The sequence below is a fragment of the Enhydra lutris genome, unplaced genomic scaffold (genome assembly GCF_002288905.1).
Source record: "Enhydra lutris kenyoni isolate GAN:26980312 unplaced genomic scaffold, ASM228890v2 scaffoldscaffold39, whole genome shotgun sequence".
NCBI lineage: Eukaryota > Metazoa > Chordata > Mammalia > Carnivora > Mustelidae > Enhydra > Enhydra lutris.
The window spans coordinates 5,944,093-5,971,796 of NW_019154123.1; the positions used below are offsets into that span (position 1 = coordinate 5,944,093).

Genomic DNA, 27,704 nt, shown 5'->3' on the forward strand with positions numbered 1-27,704 from the left:
AACAAAAAAGAAACCTATGAAATGGGAGAAGATATTTTCAAATGATATACTCAATAAAGGTTTAATACCTATAAAGAACTCCTACAACTCAACACCAAAACCACAAACGACCTGATTAAAAAAAATGGGCAGAGGACCTGAACAGACATTTTTTCAAAGAAGACATACACATGGCTAATAGACACATGAACAGATGCTTGACATCACTCATCATCAGGAAATGCACATCAAAACCAGAATGAGCTATCACACCAGTAAGAATGGCTTCTAACAAAAAGACAAAAAAATGTGTTGCTGAGGATGTGGAGAAAAGGGAATTCAGGTACATACACTTCTGATGGAAATAAAAACTGATGCAACCACTGTGGGAAACAGTATGGAGGTTTTTCAAAAAATTAAAATAGAAATACCATATGACCCAGTAATTCTACTACTAAGTATTTATCCAAAGAAAATGAAAACACTAATTCAAAAAGATATATGCACCACTATGTCTACTGCAGCATTATTTACAATAGCCAAGTTATGGAGTCAACCCATCGACACACGAATGGATAAAGAAGATGTGAGATATATATATATCGACATATATATATATATATATATATATATATATATATATATATATCTCCATATATATAATGGAATATTATTCAGCCATTAAAAAGAATGAAATCTTGCCATTTGTGACGTGAATGGGGTATTACATAGGGGTATTACAGTAACATAGGGGTATTACAGTAAAGTGAAATAAGTTAGACTGAGAAAGACAACTGCCATATGACATCACTTATATGTGAAATCTTAAAAACAAAGCAAATTAATGAGTGAACTCTTAAATACAGAAAAAAACTGGTGGTTGCCAGAGGGGTAGAGAGTGGGCAGATGGGCAAAATATGCAAAGGGGATTAAGAGATAAAAACTTCCACTCATAAAATAAATAAGTCAGTGGGATGAAAGATACAGCATAGAGAATATAGTCAGTAACACTGTGGTTTCTTTGTATGGTGACAGAAGGTGACTACACTTATGGTGAGCATTTTGTAATATATATAAATGTTGAATCACTATGGTGTACACCCGACACTAATATTGTAATGTCAAGTGTAATTCAATTAAAAAAAGAAACAGTTGGTTTTAAAAGCAAACTAATATGGAAGAGAGATGTTTTAAAGTGAGAAAGACAGAATAAATGTGGAAATGAAGAAAACAGCTGCAAAAATTTGAAATAAACATATTGCTTTATGTATTATTTCCTTGTATTAACTATTGTTTTATATAATCTATACAGATAGAGTTTAAAATAAATTAGTGGCCATGTGTAGGAGAAATAAAAATAAATAATATACCACACATACATAGTTTTATAATTTTGCAGATGACAAGGCAAAAAACCTTATTTAACCTAATTCTCTACAAAAACAAAAGAAAAATGGATGTTTTCCATCAATTACAGAAAAGAATATAAGGGGTCATCTAAAGTATGGCTGTTGGCGATAAACCAATTGCTGATTTTTTAGCAAAGATCGCTTCACTATAAAGGGCTGGGGCAGCTGGAATGGAAATCAGGAGGCCAGGAGTTCTAATCCTGACCCTGGCACTTATTAGCTCTGTGATCCTAATCACAGTACTTAAAAGTTTCAGTTTCCTTGATAATGAAACCTACCTCTCAAAGTGAGAGGATCAAGCAAGATAATGAATGTAAAATTACAGTATAATGTTAGCATAAAATATTAGGCATTAAAAAAATACAGTAATGTCTAATACACAACTCTCCATAACCCACCAAAATGTCAGCAGAAACAAAAGGCTCAAGGAGAGCTGGAAGAAGGTTATTTAATCCATTCCCTTGCAGGAGTAATTATTTTGATTTATTTTAGTCCTTATTTAGGCACTTGTGGGAAGAGTAATTTATTTGACTTGGTATAATTGTTCATGCTTTTATGATTTATTAACAGATGAGTCTTTTTAAAATAAGAATGTGATATTTTGTGAGGCATTATTATGTACTCTTGCATGGAGAATAACCTCCAATCCCTGAACACCGAGCACATAATGAAAAAGAGAAAATATGAGTTTTGTTAATCTATTCTATTAACAGTCTTTCCCTTGGGGAGCCCATTCTGGAAATTTTTAGCTCCAAAAACTCAGTTTTGGTTTAAAATTGTGTATTTCTGTGGGTGAGGTCATTTATTCTAGACTTTTAATCCCCAAACCTATATCTTTAGTTCACATCACTCACTTGAATTCCAGACCCGTATAGCGGCCTAATGAACATTTCCCACTCAACATTTCCTCATAAGAAACATGTCCCCGCCACCCTTTCTGGCCTTGGTTACTCAGAGTAGAAACTGAAGAATTGTCATAGATGTCTCTAATTAGTTAACAGTGGATACCAATACTACTGCTAAAATAGGACTTCTCTAAACAAACAAAAAGCAGAATCAGACTTACGATACAGAAAACAAACTGATGGATGGCAGAAGGAAGAGGTATAAGAGATAGGCAAGATGGGTGAAGGGGAGTTCAAGGTACAGTCTTCCAGTTACGAAATGAATAAGCCACGGGAATAAACGCACAGCACAGGGAATGTAAGAGCACTGTATGGTGACAGATGGCAGCTACACTTGTGGTGAGCATAGTCTCATGTATAAAGAAGCTGAATTACTATATTGTACACCTGAAACTAACATAATATTGTGTGTCAACTACACTCAATTAAAAAAAAAAACAACCACGCTGTTTCTCAACCACGGGTGATCTCCCGAGGTTCTCCAGAGGACATCTGACAATATCTGGAGATGTTTCTGTTTGTCACAAACTGGGGGGCTGAGAGTGGAGGAGAAAGCCTATTCTTGGCACCAAGTGAGCAGAGGCCAGGGATGCAGCAATGCATCCTACATTGCAAAGGATCTCCCTCCACAAGTGAATTATCTTGTCCAAAATATCAATCATGCTGAAACTGAGAAAACTTGTTCTATCATTTCTTGAATGTAAACTCTGCAAGAAGAGGCATTTCTGTATGTTCAGTATCTGGATGGTGCATAGTACACACATATTTACTGAATAAAGGAATAAAAAAAAGAATTCATATACCATTTCCCTTGTCTTTATCCTCGAAGCACAGTCTTCATTGTTTCTAGGATGGACTTGTATTAGCCCCTGCCTGTTCTCCTTGTCTACATAGTCCCTACAAGGGTCCCTACAAGGCCTAGAAAGCAGTAAGGGCTCAATAAATCTTTGATTTATAAATTAACCTTAATATAGACATTTTAAATAGCAACTAATAAGAACTTACAGAAACTTTGGCAAGTTTCTGCTAAGATACTGAAACCGTAAGATAAATGTATCTGATTGCTTAGAATAGTTATACCTGTATGAATTAGTGTAGCTATCTGATGCTAGGATTATTTTATTCCTAATCTTGAACTTTTGTATGACTTTGTTTCTCCTCAGTTTCTCCATGGGAAGACCTGCATAATACTTGCAAAGGCCAGCTGATAATATCTTTCCCTTAACTCAGTGACAAGCTATGATTACATACTGACTATGATCTTGGCCAACTGGGTACTGAGAACATTCCTTTCTCCCTGCCTAATTTTTCCTTGGACCTGTTTAAGCAAATCTCTAAGAGGCTGCTATCGTATCAAGAGATCCAGATCCAACTCTATGGAAAAAAAAAATAAAGGAAACTTGATCATTTGCCATAAAGGAGTTGATATTTGGCGGGTAGTCTTAAAAATTAACTCAGACCTCCCGATTCTATGCAACCTTGAACAAAACAGCATTACATATAGTTCTCTGAACAAATAATACCTCTAAATAAAGTAGAGACTATCATAATATTTTCTTACATGTAGAATGCCATTTCCCCACCTCATTTCTTAAGTGGATGACAGAAAATAATTTGTTTTAAAATTTACAGACACTTAACACAAGCTGTCTGTTCTACGTCTTAATCTGTTCTCATCAAAGGGCTCTTTTCTACAATGTTAAGAAAATTACAAATTTGAAGCATCTTCTGACTCATTTGTGCAGAAGTTTGTCTTCACAAGACTATTTCTTTAACACGGCCTTATTGTCCCTGAACTTTCTGCAACTCATGGTGTTTCTCTCAGAGTTCCTAGTATTCCCTGTTTTCTGGAATAGTGGATCCCTGCCTGCCCTTTGATGTTTGGGATCCTGAAGATTTCATTTTGAAGACATCTGATCTTTTTCTCTTCAGAAAACCCTTGTGAGGGGAGAGCATTACTTGTCTAAATCTGAAAACCTTTCTTTGGAGAATTCACCTCTCACTGATAAGTGAGTTGCTATCTTCCCTTGGCTGCGGCAGCAAGAAAGCTCCTCAATTTCCAAACATCTGAATGTCTCACTCTAATTTCCCTTGTTCACTGGGCACCCTCCCCCCAAATAGAAAAACATCCTTTGTGAAGGAATTTAGTTCTGCCCATTCCTTTCAGTTAGTTATGCTGACAGCAATATCAACAAATACCAACTCCCACTTGGAGTGAGGTCACAGAGAAAGGAACTCCAGAGTATGAAGGAACACTGCAAAATACTTGTTCGAGATCCCCTCTTCCACAGCAAGACTCTGAGAGTGGTGCGTGAGTAGATCATCAGAGAGGCTGATTATATATCAACTCCATCTCCAAAGGTTGATCCAACCCAAATAGCTTAAGATGTCTTGGGCAATAAACATTTCAGGGAAAACAATGATAAACTAAAGGTCTTTCTCCAAAGCGTGGGGCTGCATTAGACTACAGAAAACTAGAGAGAGGGATCCTCATAAAATACGATGAAATTGAACTTCCTGTCACCCAAATGGCTGATTCCCTTTTAGCTTATTGGCAATTAATTTGGTTTAGAACAAATAAAGTTGCTATTCCTTGCCTTGAAAACAAACAAATAAAATCCAAACCTTCTTCTTAGTAATTTTTAAATTGGTGATGGTTGGGGGTGGTAGTTGGACACACAAATGGATACAATGTGTATTGTTTTAAAAGTAGGAAGAAAATGGGGGCGCCTGGGTGGCTCAGTGGGTTGGGCCTCTGCCTTCGGCTCAGGTCGTGGTCCCGGGGTGCTGGGATCGAGCCCCGCATCTGGCTCTCTGCTCAGCGGGGAGCCTGCTTCCTCCTCTCTCTCTGCCTGCCTCTCTGCCTACTTGTGATCTCTCTCTCTCTCTCTCTGTCCAATAAATAAATAAAATCTTTAAAAAAAAAAAAAAAGTAGGAAGAAAATGGCCACTGTTATGAGCTATTTTTATTCACCCTATTCATTTTGAAATTTCACACATTAAATTATAGCAGGGCATTTTGAAATGGTTTTTTACAAAGGAGAATGGACTGAAAAAGAAAACTTACTGATGAGATACAAGTAATACTGTAGCCCAGTCATGACACTGAGGTTACAAGGCTATTTTGACAGTAATTAAGTGTGAGAATGACCTGTGAAATGGGAAGTAACCTCTCTTTCACTTAGGGCTAACAAAATCCAGAAACCAGTTATTTACTGTTCAACACAGAATAAATACCTCAGTGTCTGTGAAGTAGGAATACTCTGGAGAAAAGGGCCAGGTGTCTTTGGAAAGAGGATTTTCGCCAAAACGGAAAGATAGATACTTGAAATCTCCTCCTGACATTCTTTCCTCTTTGTATCATCAATTTCATCGCCCTTCCAATAAACCTGGTTTAGAGAATGATCTGATATAATTAACGTATATCAAAGTGTAAAATCTAGGTACAAGTGTTCCTTCTTCCAGGGACATGAGCAATTTAAATCGTCTCCACAACTGGGGAATGAAAGGGCCAGTTCAGAACTAGGTTTGGTTTCCAGTTTAGCTAACTAGCTTCTTTGTGACCCATGGACCACTTAACCTCCATGAGCCTCAGTTTTCTAGTCTACAAATGGGGGTGATGGTAGTAATGAATACTGTCCTTATGGCAAAGTAGTATGGATTAAATTAATTCAACTTCTTTTTATTGAATGCCTACTGAATTGCCAGGCACTGTTATAAGTGCCAGGAATTTAGGAGTGACATTAAGATAGAAAAAGTCCCTGTACTCACGGAGTTTACACGCTAACTGAAGAAAGAGAAACATAATAAGCCCTTAGACAAAGAAATATATAACGTCAGGAAGGAGAAATGCTATGGAGAAAAATCAAGTATGGTGGTTGTGGTGGGGAATTTCACAGGGAGCAGAAGATGGTTGGGAGTTGTCATACCAGAGCTTCTCTGAAAAGGTTAACGTTTGAGCAGACACCCAAAGGGAAAAATGGAATGAGCTTTGAGAATTTTAGGCAGAGGAAAACAATGAAAGCAGAAGGAAGAGCAAATGGAAGGGCTCTGAGGAAGGAACAGGCTTAGAGCACTTGAGTCGAGAGGGATAGTGATTTTGAAAAGTATACTGTGAACAGGGTTTTGTGTGTTTTTATTCAGTGAGCAGGGAATCGCTGAAAAGCTTTAGGCAAAGAATGAACATATCTGACTTACATTATAAAAGGACTATTTGGTATAGGGGGGTACACTGCAGAAGGGGCCAGAGTGTTTGTTACTAGGGAAGGGTAATGAGAAATGGTTAGAGTCTAGATTTATTTTAAATATTTATCTTGAGCCAGTGAACCTGGGTCTGGCTAGGCTGTGCAAGTTTTTAACTTTAGCCACTAGAAAAATGGAATTCTCATTCATTGAGGGGGGAAACCTGGAGGAGCTAGTTTGGCAGGAGTAGGATGGGGTTGCACAATCAATAGTTTGGTTTTGGACCAATTAAGCTTGAGGTGACTGTTGGGTGTTAAACTGGAGATGCCAAAAAGGCAACTCAATCTGTATGAAAGCACTTAATCCACAGCCATGCCTCATATGAATGTATGAACTCAGGTTAAACAAGGTAAGTCATGTTACTCCAGGACATGAGGCCTGGCCTCTCAACCCCGAGGCCAGAGCAAATAAGTGAGAAGCTGCATTTACACACATAAACCACTGCTCTTTCTGAAAATCCTGAGACATGCCATCAACTTTTGTCTTTGAACAACAGCAGAAATATAAACAACAGTAAAAACAAGTAAATAATAAAAACCTAATTCAAATAAAAAGTAGAACTCCTTGTTGAACTTTAGTTAAAGATCTCTCTCTGGCTTTTAAATGCTGAATATCACTGCTTCTTACTGTAACTTATGAACAACTTCATTCATTATTAGCCTTAACCTGTCAATTTAAGGTTAAAATCGAATGAGGATAATAAAGACTTTGAAAATCTGATGGAACTGAATTACTTATTTCATTGTCTGAAAGCAGTTTCCTATTTAATGACATTTCATTAGTAAGTAATTCATGGTTAGATTTTATAAAGAAAGAAAACAAAACCATAAACCATAAAATATATTCTGAAGTGATCTTAAAGATTTATTTTTAAATATATTTGATAAAATTTATAACGAAAAAACAAACTATATTAAAAAAACCTTTTGGATATTAATATTATAGATTTCTTTTTCTCACACAAATACTTCAACATATGTATGTAAATTTTTAAACATTTTAGGCACAAATGTTATTATTATTTTTTGAAAAATACCTACTGGCAGTTACCATCTTGCCATTACCAAAGATAATAATGTTTTCCAGTAATAGATATGAACACTGAGAGTATGTTTGTCTTGTGCAGGGGTTGCCTGAAATACTAAAATAACAAACATATTGCATTTTCCTACCTAACTACACTTAAATCTGTTTAAAATGCCCACTTATTGGGCACCTGGGTGGCTCAATCAGGTAAGTGTCTGCCTTGGCTCAGGTCATGATCCCGGGGTCCTGGGATTGAGCCCCGCATTGGGCTCTCCACTCATCGGGGAGCCTGCTTCTCCCTCTCTCTATACCCCTCTCCCGGCTCCTGCATATGATCTCTCTTCTTTCTCCCCCTGTTTCTCTCAAATAAATGGATAAAATCTTTAAAATTCTCACTTATTTGTTTATAAAATATCCAGATCTACAGGGAGACAGAAAAAGCTAAATTATGAATAGGCAACCTCTATGCATTTCTACTGTAAAAATAAAGATCTACCTGTTACCTAACGTGACTTAAGTTTGTATGCACATCATTAGAATCTCTGAGACACAAAATACCAGACATAGGGCGTCACCATATTTTCAAAGTGCTTTTAGTAGAAAAAATAACATAGAACTTAAACAATATAGAAATAAAACATATTCTATTGTTTTGCTTCTGATTTTTTCAAGTATGCTTCTTAATTTTATTTGGTGTATAACTTTCAAGAAAAAAACACTTTCATATTATTCACAAAAAGAGAAATAATTGGGAAAATGGTGTATGTGAAACCTTCCACATCTCATTGGTAGTCAAATCAATAAAAATTAAAGCAACCATGAAATATTACTTTTCATCTATTGGGTTGGCAAAGATTAAAAAGGACTATGAATCCTCAGAGCTGAGCAGAGTGAGGGGAAATACCGTACTATCACTATGTTGATGGCCATGATGTCAATGGATACAATTTTTCTGGAGGGCACTTTGTCAACTTTTAACAAAACTCTACAAATATGTATAAACCCATCTACCCAGAAGTTCCAAGCCAAGAAATTTAGCCTCAGGAAATAATTATGCAAGTATACAAAATATGTAATTAAAAGGATGTTCATCACATCACTGATTATAACAAAAATCTTGGCAAATCTCATGTCCAAGAACAGGAAATTAAATTTGGTATATTTATACAATGGAATACTGTGAAGTCTCAATTATTCTAATACAGTTATATGTTTATTAGGAAATAAAGTGTGTTGGGTGAAAATAGAATATTAGGTAAAAAGTAATTCTAAAACCAGGGGGACCATGGCTCAATATTTATGTATATTATCTGTGTGTATGCATACAGTATATTTTAACACAGAGAACAAAATCTCAGAAGAGTTATAAAAAATGGCATGAATAATTAATTTTGGGGTCAGGATTATAGACCGTGAGAAACAAACTGAGGGTTTTTTCACATTTTAAGTCATAGAGGTTTATTTGTTGATATTTTAAACTGGTAAAGGTGGCTAAATGGTTTATATGTTGAATTATCTAATCTGAGCATGAGAGCATTTAAAATCCTCACTAAGGATTCCAAGTGTAAGAGTTTAGAAAAAGTCATCTCATGGATCCCATTATGCTATAGACTAATTTTATGATATGGATATCTGATAACCATTAGACAGCCAATCAGATTTATTTGTGAACCTCTGGGTTCACCAATAATTCTAACACCTACTACTATCTGGGTTCATTCTTCAGAGCACTGAGAAATGTTTCATTAATCAAAATATGTAGCTACTATGGTTGATGGAAAGGATGAGGGCAAAAGAGACCTCCCCCCAAAAAAGGATAATTCCAAATACAGCCTATTTAGAATAATAGAGATTAGAAAAGCACAGACATGGCACTTCAAAAGTATTAATAAAAAATGCCTTTGTTTTAGTTAACAGCTTTCAAGACACCCACAAACTACCCCCCCACTTAGAATAGCATATCTGCCTACAAAATCTGGTTTCTAAAATTGAAAAATTAGGTGGTGATAATTTACTTTCAAAAACTTCCCACAGGTTTCTAATAAATGTACATTTAAATTGGGATTTGAGTTAACAAAATTTGATTTTCCTTCATCTTAAGAAATTGTTTATTCAAATTCATTTAGTGGAAGAACTTATTTTTTTCTGGTACTATTCTTAACAGATACTAAATCTGCTTTTTTTTTTTTTTTTAACAGAAATATAGGCAAATATTTACTCTGAGTAAAATGAAGCCCACTGTCTCAGAAGTAGAGCTATTCAAAAGCAGACTATGCAGCTGTGGGTCAGATTTTCCTCATAAGAATTAACATCTACTTCCCTGTAACTGATACCCTCCTGCTTCTATTTTTGTCCCATCCAGCCATCCAAAATAAGGTCTAAATCCTAACCCACACCATAGTTCCCAAAACATCTGAGGACAGATATCATATTCCTCCTACACCCTATTTTTACTAGTGAGCATCTCCACGTTAACTGTTTTAATTCAGTGGAAGTACATGGTCTGTGAAGTCAGAAATCAGTAAATCCTTGGTTGTCTATTATTGGAAACCTCTCTAAGCCTCATCGAAGTTTCCTCATCTGTGAAAGGGAACACTCAAGCCTTAGTAGGGTGTTTCAGAAAAGAAATGAGTTGACACAACTGATATCCACTGTAGTGTTTTACCCAGTGAAGAAGTTCAAGAATGTAGATGACTCTCTGCCCAGCTTATTCTTGTTTGTTCTTAAAATGAAGAACTTAGTAATGACTGGAGCACTCCAGATACGGTGTGATTGGTTCAGAGTTCTGAGGATTGTAGTCCTAAAAATATCTCCTTAAGGCTTCAAGAACCTTAAGTTCCCACAGAATTCTAGTAAGCCAAAAGCCCACAAATTTTATTTATATGAAAATAAAGTAGGTCTCTCCCATCATGTATCATGCTTTCTTTCTGATTGTCACTGAACACATTTAGCTTTGTTAAATTCCATCTTGTTTCGGACCATTCTTTCAGTCCATTGGGACCTTTTGGGAAACTGAATTATTTTATCTAATCTATTGGTTCTCCCTTCTAGCTTTAACCTACACGTTTCTGTCACGCAGAACTTGGAGAAGCCCACACATCTTCCGAGATGCACAGAACAGTCTCTACCAAACTCACAAGCAGCACAATTTCCTGATCTGAATTGTCACTCCCCTTCCCCACTCTGTACTTCCTTTACTGAAGAGGCTGTCAGAGACAGGTCCTTACATCACTGGCAGGGCAATAAGTACTCCAGGTGACTTATGTGCTGAGCCCAAGTAGAATGAAAGACAAAAGGTTCCCATCCAGTAAAAGGAGAAAATAAATAATAGATGTACTACGGCTTCATCACTGAAAACCAACCTAATGCAGGTATGGGTGGTCACCAGTGCCACCAGCTCTGTCAGCCTGAGTAAAATATATCATGTAATGTAGAAAGGAAAACAGGCTTTGAAGTCAGACTTTCTGGGTTCAAATACTGACACTACTATTTGCTTGCCATTTAATGCTGGGAAAGTTACTTAGTTTCTCTGCACCTTGGTTTCTTCTTTGGTAAAATTATAGTTATTACTTTTGCTTTGGTAACGAAACAATATCCAAGCATCAGTGGAAAAGAAGGAAGAAAGGAAGAGAGAGGTGAGAAAAGAGAGGGAGGGTGAGAGGGAGGAAGGGGAATTACAGAAATTCATGGTAAAGGTATGGTCCTATTTTTGCTTTTTAAAACTGTCCATTCCAACTTACAACTCAAGCAAGTTTTATTTCCCTCTGCACTGCGAGGTTAAAGTCGGGTCAAATGAGATTTTCTTCTTGGTGGCCAATGCAGAGTCAGTGTCCTTAGGGTCTTTTCTTTTCCAAAGTGGAGAATAAATTTAAATTCATCAAATGACTGACTTACAGGCAGTAGGAAGGAACGTGAAGAATTCTTAAACTATATAGTCTTGTCTTAAATAAGTGTAAATTTCCCTATGGTTCATTTATATTAATCAATGATTACAAATAGGTTTTCACGAAATGTTCTTGGCATCACTTTTAAGTCTCTGTAGGTCACACGTTCCATTCTAGTGCCTGTATACCTCATGTGAGCAGCTGAACCGCAGAGGCATCAAAACTCCATAGCTGGTGCCCTGAGACTTGCCTTAGTGGGGCTCCCTCTGCAGTTAGTCTGGCTCCGGGGCTTGGCTCTGGCTCCAGCTTCAGGCTATGTCTGTTTTTCTGGGTTCTAGGGCTGGCATAGACCCATTCTCACTCACCTAGTTCCACCCATAATGTGCTGTTTTATGTTATATTACAACATAAACCACAGAAAGGAGACACTGAGAAAGGATGAGAAAAAGCAATGAAATATGAGTAAGGGGATGGGGTAGGGAAATGGCCTGTAATTTTTTACATTCTGTTTCCTTTCACATATAATTAGCCCTGGGAAGTTGTCTATGTTAACAGAAGAGACATGCATTCCTAGATATGTATATTTAAGAATATGTATATGTATATACATATACAACAATACATATTGCTAAAAATGGATGAATACTTCATACTGACCTTAGGGGGTTTAAACGGATAGTCTGGTGAAAAGGTAATGTCAAGAAAGAACACCCCTCCTTCATAGACAGATCCTGGGGGTCCCAATATAGTTGACCTCCATTCATAAATGTTGTCTCCTTTGGGTCCAGCACTGAAATAAGACATACAAATCAAATGTGCTTAGAGATTATGTAAACCCTGGAACTTAAAAAATTCTATTTATGGTAACAATAAATTGAGCAATTCCACAAAAACATAACAAATAGGGTAATTCTATATGATGATTCATTTGTCAATATCATCAACACTCTATAAAGAAAAGATGCTGGTATTACTTAATAAAACAGAACCAGGAAGATCCTGTTTTGCCATTCACAACCCTATACCTATTGAACAAAAGATTCCTAGGACCAAAGACCAGAGGTAGAAGCACAAATATTTAATAAAGCATGAAATTATTTATGAGATCCTGAAAAGATGATATAGTCATAGGGTGAAAGAGACGCATTTTTGAAGACAGAAAGGTCATTAGAGAAAAAAAAAGTTGGATAAAAAGTAGTCTAATTCCTTTGTTAACAACTGAGAATACAAATGAGGCTCATGAAGATCAGTAAATGTTCATCATCCATAAAACTCAGCTCAAGTATATATCCCATCTCAAGATTCCTCTTTTCTCTCTTTCCAAAGAATCTCTGCCCCCTCAATCCCCATGTATCACAAATAGTGTGGTCTATAGAAAACAAAATGTATCATTTCACTTTATAACCATGCTTTTAATTAAAAAAATTTTTTAGAGTAAGATCTATGCCCAGTGTGGGGCCTGAACTCACAACCCCAAGATCAAGAATCACATGCTCTACCAACTGAGCCAGTCAGGAGTTCCTATAACTGTTTTTAAAGTGTTTACTTTTCTGTCCCTCCCTAGAAAGTCCCTGAGGAACAGATTTCTGCTCTGTCTTAGGGCCTAGTAAGTACATGTTTGTTTGATGACGATGGATTAATAGGAAAGCAAGTGAAGCCACATGACTACTAGTAGTAAACATCTGTCCCTGAGTCTCAGACAAACTCACTGAGGAAATAAGGCCCACATGAGTCAACTGAATTATAATCTCCCTAGTGAAGAGAAGGGCAAAATGAGATATAATTTAGCTTTTCAGTGTTCTTTTTGCTACATCAAGCTAATACCTGCATTTAATAGCCATAAATTCCCCTCACACCCTGTAGCAAGGTGGGCAACCTTTTGGGGAAAATTTTATAGTCAACAAAAATTTAGCTACTATTCTTTCTTATTTTGAAATTAGTTTATATCCACAAAACTTCATTGTTAAGCAGTGTATCAAAAAAACATGCATCTTGGGGCACCTGGGTGGCTCAGTGGGTTAAGCCTCTGCCTTCGGCTCAGGTCATGATCTCAGGGTCCGGGGATCGAGTTCCGCATTGGGCTCTCTACTCATTGGGGAGCCTGCTTCCTCCTCTCTCTCTCTCTCTCTCTGCCTGCCTCTCTGCCTACTTGTGATCTCTCTGTCAAATAAACAAATAAAATCTTTTAAAAAAAAACCATGCATCTTAACTAAGTTGGGATATATTCTGGGAATGCAAGGATAACTTAATAATAGAAAATTATTAATGTGGGGTGCCTGGGTGGCTCAGTGGGTTAAAGCCTCTGCCTTCGGCTCAGGTCATGATCCCACGGTCCTGGGATCGAGCCCTGCATTGAGCTCTCTGCTGAGCAGAGAGCCTGCTTTCTCCTCTCTCTCTGCCTGCCTCTCTGCCTGCTTGTGATCTCTTGTCTGTCAAATAAATGAATAAAACATCTTAAAAAAAATTATTAATGTAATTTACCTAAGAGATTAAAGTTGAAAAAAATGGGTAATCTCAATGGTTGCAGGAAAAGCACTCAATAGGCTTAATAATATTAGCTATTTGTGATAAAAAAAAAAAAACTTTTAGCAAAACTGGAATAGATGTCAACTCCTTTAACCTGAAAAACAGCATCCACTAAAAACCTCACAGCAACTAATATATTCAGTGACAAAATATCAAAAGCATACCCTTTAAAATTGAGGAACAAGATAAGGATGCCCACTATATCTATTTCTAATCATTACTGCACTAGAGATAATATTCATCAAGGTATGAAAGACACAACAAGGAAGGAAAAAGCAAAAGGCATATAGATTGGGATGGAAAAAATAAAACTGTGGGCATCTGCAGTATCTATGTACACAGAAAAATCTATACACAATTTATGAAACTTAGTAAAAGAGTTTACAAAGTGGCTAGATTAAGATCAATATGAAATATCCACTGCATTTCAACACACCAACAAAATTACAAAATATATTTTAAATATCTTTTATAGTAGTATTAAAAATAACAAAAAACCTATGAATACATTTCATAGAGATTTTAATGGAGGAAATTATAGAACTTATTGAAATACAAAGAGAATTAAATAAATGGAGGGAGACACCAAGTTTATGAGTAAGGAGATCCAGCATCCTACAGATGTCAATTTTCCCCCCAAACTGATCCAATGCAATTCCAATTAAAAGTCTAACAGTTATTTAAAAAAATGAAACTTGACAACTTGATTCTAAAATGTGTTTGGAAACTCAAAGAAATCCTTCAAACTTTTCCACACACTTATAGGAATCTGATCTATGTCAGAGATAATGGGGCCAAGAAAACAGTTTTTATATATGGCAAATAGAGAAACTGGATTTCTATGTTAATAAACAAACCTTTATTGTGGATGGATTAAGCAGTCAATGCAAAAGTCAGAAGTTTTAGAGGTTGCCTAAAGAGACTGACAAGCCACAAACTGAGAAAAGATATTTGGAGCACATAAACCTGACCAAATTCTAGTGTCCAGAGCGTACAAATTTCTATGAATCAATAGGAAAAAGATTACCAATCCCTTAGAAAAGATATAAATGGGCATTTCGAGAAAGAAGAAACATGAATGGCCAATGAGGGGTAGGAAAAATATCCAACTGCATTAAATCAGGGAAATGAAATTTAAAATTATAGTTCAATATTATTTTACACAATGTCTAGGCAAAGATAAATGTGTGACAAGACCAAGTGCCGATGAAGATGTGGTAAAACAAGTTATACGTTGCGTTGCTGAAGAGCGTTCAATCATTTTGGATAAGAATGTGGACTTACCTAGTTAAGTTGAATCTATACACTCCTATATTATAACATTTCAATTACATTCCTATGTAAATACCCCAGAGAAATGTTTACACATGTGTACTAGAAGACATATACAAGGATGTTCATGGAAACACTACTTTTAATAGCAAAAATTGGAAACAACACAAATGTCCACTGACAGAAAAAGGAATAAACTCACCCAAAGGAATACAACACAACAGTGAAAACATATTGATAAGCATGGATAAATCTTAAAAAGTGTCATATTGAATAAAAAAGAAAGTCTAAAGAATTATATACAGTATAATACTATTTTCACCAAGCTTAAAAACAAGCAAAAAAAAATATATTGAGGACACGAACATATGTCCATGGGAACATATGTCCCCATGCAAAAAAATTAATGAGAACAAAGCTCCAATGAGTAGTTTCCTGGGAAGAAGCAGATGGTGGAGGAGTAGCATACAGGAGCTTCAATAGTTCTAGTGATGCTCTACTTTTCAGTATGTATGGTGGATTCAGGAGTTACCGGTTTTATTATACATCTCATAACTTACTTATGTGTTAGATATGTTCTTACATATGTGCCAAGTTTTCCTATTAAGAACAAGTACGCCCAAAAAGTCTACTAGAATGCTATAGGAGGAAAGCAAGTTGCAGCATATGTATGGTGTGATCTTATTTATAAACTAGAAATATAAAATAATACTTTGTATTGTATATATATATATATATATATATATATATATATCTATGTCAAAGTCTTTGAAGAAATGAACTGGAAAGACAGGCCTAAATTCAGGACAGTGGTTGTGCAGGGAACAGGAGAAAAGAGGAGTAGGGTGATGGGATACCTCTAAAGATGGGGAATGAAGAAGAGTTCGGTTTTATCCCTAGTTTTGATTTCTCTTATTTAAAAAGGATGAAGTAAAAAAGAAAAAATAAAATCATAGTTAGCCAAGTTTATTGCAAAGTGCTGAAATATAATGAGAAGCAGTGCAAGGAGCCAGAGTGTAACATTCCTGCCCCATGTTCCTCTTCACCTAACCTCTCCTGAAGTTGACAGTGAGGTACAGACAGAATATATTCAAGCCAGATGACAATACAGCTTTGGCAACAACAGCCCCTTGTTGCCAGACGAGCTCACTCATTCAGATAAATAATATACATGGGTGACACCCTGAGCTATAATTATGAATAGATAAGTTCATCAGAAGGAAGAACTTAAAAGTAGAGTAAATTATAGGTTTGTAGTTACAACATTACTTCAAGGTAGATGAAGAAATTTAGTTTAAAAAATTCACACAGAGAGAACACAGGTGTGAAACAGTGTGTGTAGGCATGTTTCCCAAATACCAAGATATAATTTTTCGGAGTCACTTTGAGAAATTTTAAGATGACCTTCCAAGAATGGTCATCACATAGTTAAATAATTTAGGTTAACTGAGAAGTCATCAAATAGTGCCACCGGAAGGGACTCAGAAGTAGAAGTGAAGAGATAGCTCACAAAGGCAGGCAATGCCTCTAAGTTATTTATTTTCAATTAGTGCTCGTTTTAAATTTTATTTGGCTCTCAGTGAGAATATCATATTTTATTAGTTCTCGTAAGTCAGTCAGCTATCTATACAGTTATCAACAATGGATTAAATAACGCAGCTAACATTATCACTCTGAGTTGGTTTATACTTTTAAAAAAGACTAGTAGTAACAAACTATCTTAAACATTGGTGTTTTTTGACCTTTTTTTAAAGATTATTTATTTATTTATTTGACAGAGAGAGAGAGAGAGAGAGAGAGAGAGAGAGAGACAGTGAGAGAGGGAATACAAGTAGAGGGAGTGGGAGAGGGAGAAGCAGGCTCCCCGTTGAGCAGGGACCCCCGAGGTGGGGCTTGATCCCAGGACTCTGGGATCGTGACTTGAGCCGAAGGCAGACGTTTAACAACTGAGCCATCTAAGCCATCTGAGATGAGGCATCTCAGGTGCCCCCAGATTGGTGTTTTAAAATACATCTAAAACTTTTAATACTTCTCCAATATGTACAGATTAAGTCTTATCATCTTGGAAGTGTCATGTCTATAGCACCTGCAGTCCCAATGCTTATAGCAGTGGTTCCTGAACTACACAGCCCTCTGTTCCACTTCCATTTTGATATGTTCCAGTTGAGAAATTCTGGAATAACAGTACAGAACTGTGTTGTACAATATGGTGGCCATGTAGCTACTGAATACTTGGAATGTGGCTACTTATTCAGATATGCTGTAACTGTAAAATATATACCAAATTTTAATGATAATGCAAAGGAAAATAAAATACATCACTACTTTTTGTTAATTACATTTTGAAATAATAATATTTGAGACACACTGAACTAAAAATATATTAAAAGTAACCACCTATTTTTTTTTTAATTTTTAAAAAGATTTTATTTATTTATTTGACAGACAGACACAGCAAGAGCAGAACACAAGCAGAGGGAGAGGGAGAGGGAGAAGCAGGCTTCCCACCGAGCAGGGAGCCTGATGCAGGGGCTCAATCCCAGGACCCTGGGACCCTGACCCGAGCCGAAGGCAGACGCTTAATGGACTGAGCCACCTAGGCACTCCGAATTTTTGTTTTTTAATGTGCCTCCTAGAAAATTTAAAATTACACATGTGGCTCATATTGTAGTTCTATTCGACAATACTGTTCTAGAGCAGTGCTGTCTAATAAAACGTCCTGTGATAATGAAAATGTTTTAGTTCTTATCGTTATCCAGTAAGCACTAGCCACACGAGGCTTTTAGGCACTTGAAATGGAGCTAGTGAGAATGAGGTTGTGGATTTTCAATTTCACTTGATTTTAATGAATTTAAATCTAAACAACACCATGTGGCTAGTGGTCAATACAGATCTAAAGGCTCCAGTAGCCCATACTGACCAAATCAATCTTTTTTTTTAATATGTCAGAATTATTTGAATTTATATAAATCCATTTACATAAAACAGAAGAATGGGCTTTGATATACTTTGGACCAAAAAAGTGAGATGCTGAAGCTGCAGACAATTTAATATTTTTAATGATGACTTCCCTCTTAAGTTGACCAAATAAAAGTTAGTGCCATGGACACCTGCACTATAGAGTGATGATGACGAACATGACTGGACTTTAAGTCAGATTTCCTTTTCTGAATCCTAGTCCAACCATGTAAGGCCTGTAGAGCCCTGATGAATATGTAATCTCCCCGTATCATCTTTCAGTGCCTTAGTTTCCTCCTCTACAAAATGAGGCAACTACAGCAAGAAACTTGTGCGGCAACAGAAGTTTTAGTAGAGCTGTACTCCCAGAGCTTGGAAAATGGGCGTGCAATGGCTCAAATAGTACTTTTCCAAATGTCAGCTGCTATTCCAGGTGTTATTATGCTTCGTGGATGATACAGAAGCTTATCAACACACTCACAAGATTAACTGCCTGGTGATTTTATAAGAAATCAAGATCCCAGGACTAAAAAACAGGTTACTAAGCCCCAGACGTTAATAATCATTATTACTACCACCATTATCACCATCATCATCCTGCAGTCTAATCTTAGGATATGTATGTAGATAGGGCAGAACTTGAGAAATCTTCAGAAATCAAAGCTGCCACTTCCAGGAAATCCAATCTTGCACTCAATGGAATGTTTATCTAACTTCAGGATTTTTAGGTATGAGGTTACTTAGCAATGTTTTCCCACTTGCAGTATTCTTAGTGATAAATACCCTTTAGTTTTATTTTCAGATTTTATTTTTTAAAAAAGATTTTATTTATTTATTTGACAGGAGAGAGATCACAAGTAGGCAGAGAGACAGGCAGAGAGAGAGGGAGAAGCAGACTCCCTGCTGAACAGAGAGCCTGATGCGGGGCTCTATCCCAGGACCCTGAGATCATGACCTGGGTTGAAGGTAGAGGCTTAACCCACTGAGCCACCCAGATGCCCCTTCAAATTTTATTTTTTAAAGAAGAAAGATGAACACAGCTAACAGAGTCATTTAAAAATAAAATATATTTAGATAAATCTATTAAAATGCAAATATCAGTTAGCAAATTACTAATTAGTTGAATAGCCAAAGTTGCCCTTTGGAGGAATTCTGTTAGAGAGTCAACCTTGTAAACTGTGTTCAGCGTTCTATGCTGTGGCCTACAGTGGATGACCCCTTCTACACATATGAAATATTACACACGTATAATAAAAATGCTGAAAAGGACTAAGCATTCACTGTCTTTATTTAAGATCATAAGATATTTTAAATACATCTGAATACTTTCAATGTGCTGTGTCACAGATGTGACTCTAAGACCAAGAGTTTTTGGCTGTGCCTGCCGCCTTTTCATTTAACATCGACTCAGAGATAGAAAAAGAGTAAGGCAGCCCAGGCAATGTAGGGATCCTGGCTCCAAAGGACAAGAAACTTGCCTTTGTAGAATGTCTGATGTGCCAACACTAACCTGAAATTGATGGGGACAGAATGGTGAAGAAACGACAGTACAAGGGATTTCTTAGGAGCTCTGGAAATCTCTGCTTATACGTCAGATTCCACATAGCTGAACTCCTCCCTTTTGGTGGTGAGCACAATGTTCGCAGGCAAATGACATGCTGCACATATCTCCAGAGTCCCTTTCAGAGTAAACAGCTGCAAGAATATTGAGCTTCTTGCTTATAATACAATAATGTAGGTTTCTCTAATGTCAAACTGGAAGGAAAGAATAGTCCCATCACTTAAAAAAATATGAAAGCAAGGTCCAGACCAGTTACAGATAAAGATAATTGGAAAGGCAGCTAAAGAGAAATACCACCAAACTGTATGAATGAAATGAGAAAAAACATGTGGAAGTAGGGAGATTCAAGGGAGGAAATGTTTTCAGACTTTTCTCAAGGTCATGAGCTGACCTATTTGTTGCTAAATTCAATAGTGCCTTTTGTTTTCATTTTACTGAAACTGTAGCTTCTACTCCCTGATTCCTAAAAAGCTCTCTTGCCCACATAGCTCTCCAAGAGTCTCTCTCTACACTTTAGGGTAACTTTTCCTAGGGGTTCTACCATCAGTTACCTTGTTTCTTCATCTTCATTCTAGATATTTCATTACCCACCTCTGACAATCAACCTAACAAAACTGATGGAACCTCTAACCAGGTGGGAAAATCAAGAGTTATCCTTGACTGTACTTCCTTCCTCTTTCTCTTCTTAATTCCCCAAAGCCTGTAGAATCTAGCTCTATAATCTGTTTATTGGCTGCATTAGCTCTCACTTAGATGATGGTACCTGCATACGGTTTCCCTGCCTCCATCTTTCTTTCTTCCAATCCATCTACCAAACTGCGGACAGGGCAATTTCCAGAAAATCCTTTAAATGGGATCTTCTGTTTTCCTGCTTTCTCTGACTTCTTAATACCTTCAAGATCAGGCCCAAATTCCTTTGAAATATACAAAGTCTTTCAAAGAGATCTGGCTCCAGTTGACCTCTCTGGTCTCATCCCTTACCACTCACCCTTCCTCCAGCTCCATTTTCTAGTCATACTGGACCTACTTATAAAACTTTCAAGAGAGCTGGACTTTTTCCTGCCTCCTGGCTTTGGATAAGATGCTCTGTAGGTCTGACCATTTTATATGTCCTTTAGGCCTCAAGTTAGCTGTATTCTTCTTGGGTACATCTCCTTTACCCTCAAAGGCTAAATACTTCTTTGGAAGTGGTAACATCCTATGCAAACACAGCATTATAAAAAGTCACTTATGGGAACTTTAATACTTGGAAAAGAAGAAATCTTAAGAAACAGCATTATCGGTGTCATAGGAAAAAAAGGACTCATTTTGATAGTGAAAGAACATCCTCTATAGCTAAAAGGGTATTGAGTAAACAGGCCAGGATTATAGCTCTTGAGAGGACAAATGATAAATGGTATTTCATAAAGTCATGAGGTTTCCTATATTTGTATGTGGTAATTTTTTTTGAAGACCAATGACACCAAAGTCCACCACATTTTAGGAGATTAGGAACAATAGTGGTGATAGAAAAGATCCACTTTGTACACTAAGCTCTAAGGAGAACTGAATGATTCATATTTTCTCCTTCATATATTTTTCTTTTTAGTTGTAGCAGTCTGGTTCTTATTCTTGAAGTATTCCAAGAAAAAATTATTTTATACTTTTTGTCAATGAGTACTTAATTAGAGACGGATCTCTGTCCTCAATCACACTTTCCAGATTTGAGATGTGAAGATAAAAAACAAAACAAAACAAAACATGATTTCAGTTGACTGTAGGTATCTTTTACCAAAACATACTTTACTTTTATTTATTTATTTTTAAAGATTTTATTGATTTATTTGAGAGAGAGACATAGACACACATATAAGCAAATGAGCAGAGGCAGAGGCAGAGGGAGAAGCAGGCTCTCCACTGATTCAGGAGCCAACATGGGGCTTGAGCTCAGGACCCCAGGATCATGGCCTAAGCTGAAGGCAGATGTTTAACCATCTGAGGCACCCAGGTGCCCCCCAAATCATACTCTAAAGTCATTACGGTCATATAATTTGTAATCTTTGTTAATAGTGTCAACAACTTATCAGAAGTGAAGAAACTGGAGAAAAAGAGGTTTTTAAACAAACAAAAAAAAAATTACTACTTAATAATCACAATACTTCCTTTTCCCAGGGAAGGCAGTAGCTAATAAGATAGCATCCTTAGTGAGTAAAACTAGCCTTCTATAAGTTACTGAAGAACGACTCAGTGACTTGATGACACCTCAGACTTCTTGCTTCTTTCTATATTACGTGTATGGTGTGTGTGTGTGTGTGTGTGTGTGTGTGTGTATTTAATTTGCCCAATGTGGGCTATATTGCAGTGAGTATACAATTTTGCAACAGACTTAAAATTTTAAGACATAACTATACGAAATAATGAGCAAGGAGAAACAGAGAAATTGGGAAGCAGGAAGGAAGACCACAGGGAAAAACTGCCAATGGTTCCTTTTTCTCCCAAGCTGCATCTTTGTAAGACACATTCACTTATAAGGACAAAGACAGTTACAGTCAAAAAGAACCAAATCTTATTTTATATATATATATGGGTTGTTAGAAATAAGATTACAATTATAAAGACTCGGGTGACCATCTAGTTCAACTTCTTCATAACACAGAAGAAGCAGAAGCACTAGAACTGGACTGCAATTTCACTGAGTTAGACAACTCATGAAATCAATCAGAATTACTTAAAATACTGCTATAGGATTTTTAATCCTTTAGTTAGCTGAAAGGACTCTAGAAGTAAGTTAACAGAGTTATTCGCAGCCTTTTTTTTTCCTTTTCAACATACCCTCTTACAGAAAAAAGTACCTCCTTCAGCAGTGATTCTTAGTGTGTATTTTGTGTGTGTGTGGGGGGGTGTGATAATTTGAAAAATGTAAAAGCTCCTCTCCCACTGAAAATCACATCTACCAAAGCCTTCATTTCAAAAGTGATAAAATTAAGGTTCTACAAAGTGAAGTGCTTTGCTCAAGACCCCACCCATAGAAGAAAACCTGAGCCCTTTGATCCTAAGGAGAGGATCTTAATTTGCTGTCAACTTAGATGTGAAGACTCACCTGGAAAAACCATATAGTTACTATTATAATGAACTGCCCGGTGTAAGACAGGAGACCAGAGATCAACACTAACACCCAGGTTTTCTTTTATCCTTTTATCCTGGGCATGTTTCAAGGATTAGATTCAGGTTTGGTGAAAAGCCATTTTTATTTTAGCAACCTAATTCTTCTTCTACTTTTTTTTTTTTTAAGCTTTTCAAACTGAAATACTGATCTTATGCTACTCTCTCCATTTCCTTATCAACGTTACAACCTCTTGCAATACTACTTTTGTTGCCCACCTCCCACCCTGATGCTTGTGCCTTTTCTCTATTCTGTGTAAGAGATGAAAGGTAGAAGGTACTCAGGACTTACAGAACTAGCCTCTCTTATCTGTGATGTAAGAACAATTTTGGCATGTGAGCTATCCAGTGTAGCAGGTAATGTTTCTTTATTATTTAAAAGTTTCCCTCATACATGTGTTAGGAAGGCTGTAGAACTTAAACATGTCTATTAATCTTATCTGCAGGTTAAATAAGCTTTTGACAGAGTGCAAGTCACTGTTGCCCTACAGAGTTCTGAGGAAGCCAAATCCTTCCCAAAATCTTTTAGTTCTCAAAAATGTTACTACTCACAGAGGACAGAATGTAAAGTTCCCTGGTATCATTCCAAAAGCAGCTTTATTGTTTTCTAACATTTATAATACTGTATCAAAGTAAAAAGCCATTTGAAAGCTACCAGGGGGGCAGATCTTAGCAGGAGCTAACTATTCTTAGACAGGATAGTTACGGTTTATCAGTTTATTTGTGTAGAGTTATCACCAAGTCAGTTTGTTTTCCAAGTAGATAAAATACCCCCAATATACTCAATACACTTTCCTTTAGCTGAGAACATCTTTTGTTTTTGGACAGAAAAATGATAAACAATAATTTCTTCATATGGCTAATTTATTCCCCAAAACGTTGGCTGTGATATCCTGCATCTTCCTTTTTTATCCCTGACATTGCTATCTGGCTCCAAGACCCACCATCATGGTTCTCTTCCATCGGGTCAACTAGAAGGTCAATGGCAAAAGTAAACTTCACACGAAGATACACAATAAATGTTTGTTGAAAAATAATAAACAAACATCTTTAGTAAAACACTAGTCTATTAGTATAGCTTAATAGTAAAGACAGCAGGCTTCAGATCAAGACAGCCAGGGGTCTGAATCCTGGCTCTGCCACTAACAGAGTGAATTAAAGCAAGTTATTTAGTTTTCTACTGTTACTTTGCTTTTGAAAAATGGCTCCCTCATAGAGTTGATGTGAGTAATAAATGAATTAATATACATAAACAGCTTAGAACAGTGCCTGGTCCATAGTAAAGGGTTATACAATTTATGCTCTTAATATTTTCAGGTTAGTGAGAAACTAGCAGGGCTGAATCAGGGTCCTGAAGCTCAACTCATCGTTTACTCCTCGACCCAAGGCATGGAAATAAGAAGGGTTTCTCTTTAGGGGGTCTGACTTCCCTCTTCTGTACCTGCTGTATGACACCTTGTATGCTAATGTCTCTCTCTGTCCCCCATGCTTCTCCCTACTCAATACAGAGCTCATGAAAGAAAGTGACAAGTAACTGCTGAGTCCCATCTTTCTTGGTTAATAATTCAGTAAAGAATAACTTCAGTTTCACCTATTCCATCCTATAACAACATCTGAGATTGCACCAAGTCCAAATTCTCAGACGCTATATAATAGTGGCTTTAAAATCTATGCTCTCATCTCTATGATAGAGACACATCAACACTTCAACAAAAACAAATAACAAAATAGAGACACCCCCCCCCCCCATGTTCAGGAGAAGAAAAGCTAAATGTCAGCCCTGTAGAGGAAGGTGCTAGGTGCTAAAAATAGACCCTACTGTAAATAATAATCCCACATTAAAAGACACTGTCAATAAAAGTTGGCATTTAGCGGACTTAATTCAAAATTTCCCTATGATTACTTCAGGAGATCAAGATCTCCACCAAGACCAAAATGCTGGCTCTTGGGTGCGGAGACTTACTATCAAGAGTTCCCCACCTTTTCCTCATTGCTTATTATGTGCAGAGCACTGTGCTATGATCAGCCCTGATCCCTAAGGGGCTTCATATCTGGGCAATACTGGAGAAGGCAAGATAATGTGCTCCATGGTATTCATAATTAGGATGCTACGGGAGCCCTGTAAAAAGAATGATTTCATTTCCTGGTGGGTAGGTGTTCTTACATGAAAGCACTAGCAGGTCTCATTTCAGCAGTGACCGGAGAAGAAGAAACATCAGATTTACTCCAAGCATATGGTTTGAACATATCCCACAGGTGGTTCTGACATGAACTGCACCTTCTCTAGGGAAAGGCTTCATAAAAAAGATGGCAATTAAACTGGGTTGGAAATATAAAGTAGATTTCAACATGGTACGGGAAGATGTGGCAACAGGTCAAAGACACCGCATGAAAAAAAGCAGAGTGGAGGAAAGTGATTTTCTTTTTTGGGAGAACAGCAAAGATGCCAGCTGACTGAGGTTAGATAATATAGGGCTTCAAATGCCATGACAGGAATTGGAAATATATTCTGGAGACCTATAGTTCTCAAATTTGTTCCTTCTAGGAGCTGCAGGGCTCCAGTGAGGTGTTTTGGGATCATTAATCTCTCTGCTCTCTCCCTGAGTTTCAACTAGAAAAACTCCACTTTGTTTATACACACACACACACACACACACGCATATGTATATATTCAGCACATGATTTCATGAATAAAGGGAGTCCAGTGTTTTAAAAGAAAAGTTTGAACTGCTTCCGGAACTTAAACAGAAACAAAACCAAAACACCTGGGTCCCATCCCAGACTAATTCGATCAGAAATTAATAAGCACCTAGGATTGAGAACCACTAATCAGAGTCACTGAGGGCCTCAAGGTGTGGTCTAGAGAGCAACAGCATTATGCAATCCTATAGAATCAGAATTTACATAAAAAAAAGATTTTATTTATTTGAGAGAGAGAGGGAGAGAAAGAGAGAGAGAATGTGCACACAAGTTGGGGGAGTGGCAGGCAAAGGGAGAGGGAGAAGAAGACTTCCTGAGGAGCAGGGAGTCTGATGTGGGGCTTGAGCCAAGGACCTCAGGATCATGACCTGAGCTGAAGGTGGACACTTGACCGACTGAGCCACCCAGGCATCACCAGAATCTACATTTTTGAGAAGATCTGCAGATGACTAGTATGTACATTAAAGGTTGACAGGCATTGAAGGAAGGTTCTAAGTAGGGATCACACAATGAAATCCATGTGATATGATTTACTGGTCATCTTCTACATGTCAGATGTGATGCTGAGTACTTTTTGTACTTCTCTGAGCCTCAGTTTTCTTATCTGGAAAAGGAAACTTTATTTACATTGTGGGGCTGTCATAAGAATTAGATATCCATAAAGTGTTAAGTACAGTGCCTGGCAAAAAGAATTTTAAAAATGGTAACTATTACTATTAACATATATTTCTTCAAGTTATTGCCATCTTGCAAAATTATTGCTATATGAAACTAAGGCTCAAAGAAGTTCAATGGCTTGACAAAGGTTACACGGTAAGTGGTTGAACTAAATTTCAAACCTAGAACTGTCTCATTCAAAAGCTTCTCTTCTTTCCCACACAACGCTCTGACATCAAGGCTCAGTGTAGACTGGAAGTGGGAGAGACGGAAGACAAGGCAGTACTGATGATAAACTAACTGGTGCTAGCATTAGCTTCACACTTCTGTTTAAGAGATTAAAATTGGCCAAAATTACAGACAAGTATGAATAAAAAGCAGATTTGTGTTATGTAAATCCGGATATCATGTAAACACTTAGCAGCTTAGTTAATATTTATATAATATTTAGTTAGTATTTAACAATATTTAATCTCTAGATAGGTTTATAGAGTTCACAGACCACTTTCATATGCATCACGGTCTTTAACCTTCACCACAATTATGCAAGATGGGATTATTATTCTAAAATGAGATCACTCCATTTTTTCCTCCTTAAACCCCTATTTAATACATAAACCTGGGTTTCCAAATACCTTATAGTGGCTTTCATGTCAGGCCTTGTGTTAAAAAAAAAATCCAGATTTTCAGTGACATGTGTAGAGTTCATCTCCTATCCTTTTCCCCTTTAGTACATCATCAGAGGTCAGAAGATACACCGGTTTTTGGTCAAAGGAAATAAGAACAGGGCAGGCAGCATAGGTGTATCTAGCTTGTTTGCTCCAGTGAAGGAATGGAAGGTACTTGACTGAGCTCTCTGGGTTCTTGGCAGAAGTGCTGCCCCAACTGGAGGAGAGTTTTTTTTTTTTTTTTTTTTTTTTAAGATTTTGTTTATTTATTTGAGAGAGAATGAGTGAGAGAGAGCATGAGAGAGGAGAAGGTCGGAGGGAGAAGCAGACTCTCCAAGGAGCTGGGAGCCCGATGCAGGACTCGATCCTGGAAGTCCGGGATCATGACCTGAGCTGAAGGCAGTTGCTCAACCAACTGAGCCACCCAGGCACCCCTGGAGGAGAGTTTTTAAGAGATCAGCCCCACAAAACATCTCAGTAGAGATGAGAGAATGAGTAACCAAATAGAAGACTAAGAAGTTACTTCTTGGCTTTTGGTGTATTCATTAAATCTATTGAGGTATGTCCCCTACTTCCCACATCCTTTGTGCCAACATTTCTGAGGCATCCTTAAGAATCTACAAAATTCCTGATTCTATAGCTCTAAATAATACATGTTTTTAAAAGGGAAGCAAATGAAAGGCTCTAGAAACATTGTTTCTCACAATAATCGCACAGGTGTAGCTAGGACAGCACTTTCATTTTGCCTAGTTGTCTAGGAACAGTCCATTATGTCC

The 27,704-nt window shown here is 37.0% G+C and overlaps 1 protein-coding gene across 2 annotated transcripts in view; it reads right to left on the reverse strand.

The window, feature by feature from the left end:
* The window catches only part of LOC111155010 (ubiquitin-conjugating enzyme E2 E2), a 383,244-nt gene that overhangs the window by 74,956 nt on the left and 280,584 nt on the right, over window positions 1-27,704 (reverse strand). For both annotated transcript variants that reach the window (XM_022515003.1, XM_022515002.1), the window contains one exon: window positions 12,103-12,235. In XM_022515003.1, the coding sequence (XP_022370711.1) occupies window positions 12,103-12,235 (133 nt within the window). The remainder of the gene's footprint in view (window positions 1-12,102; window positions 12,236-27,704) is intronic.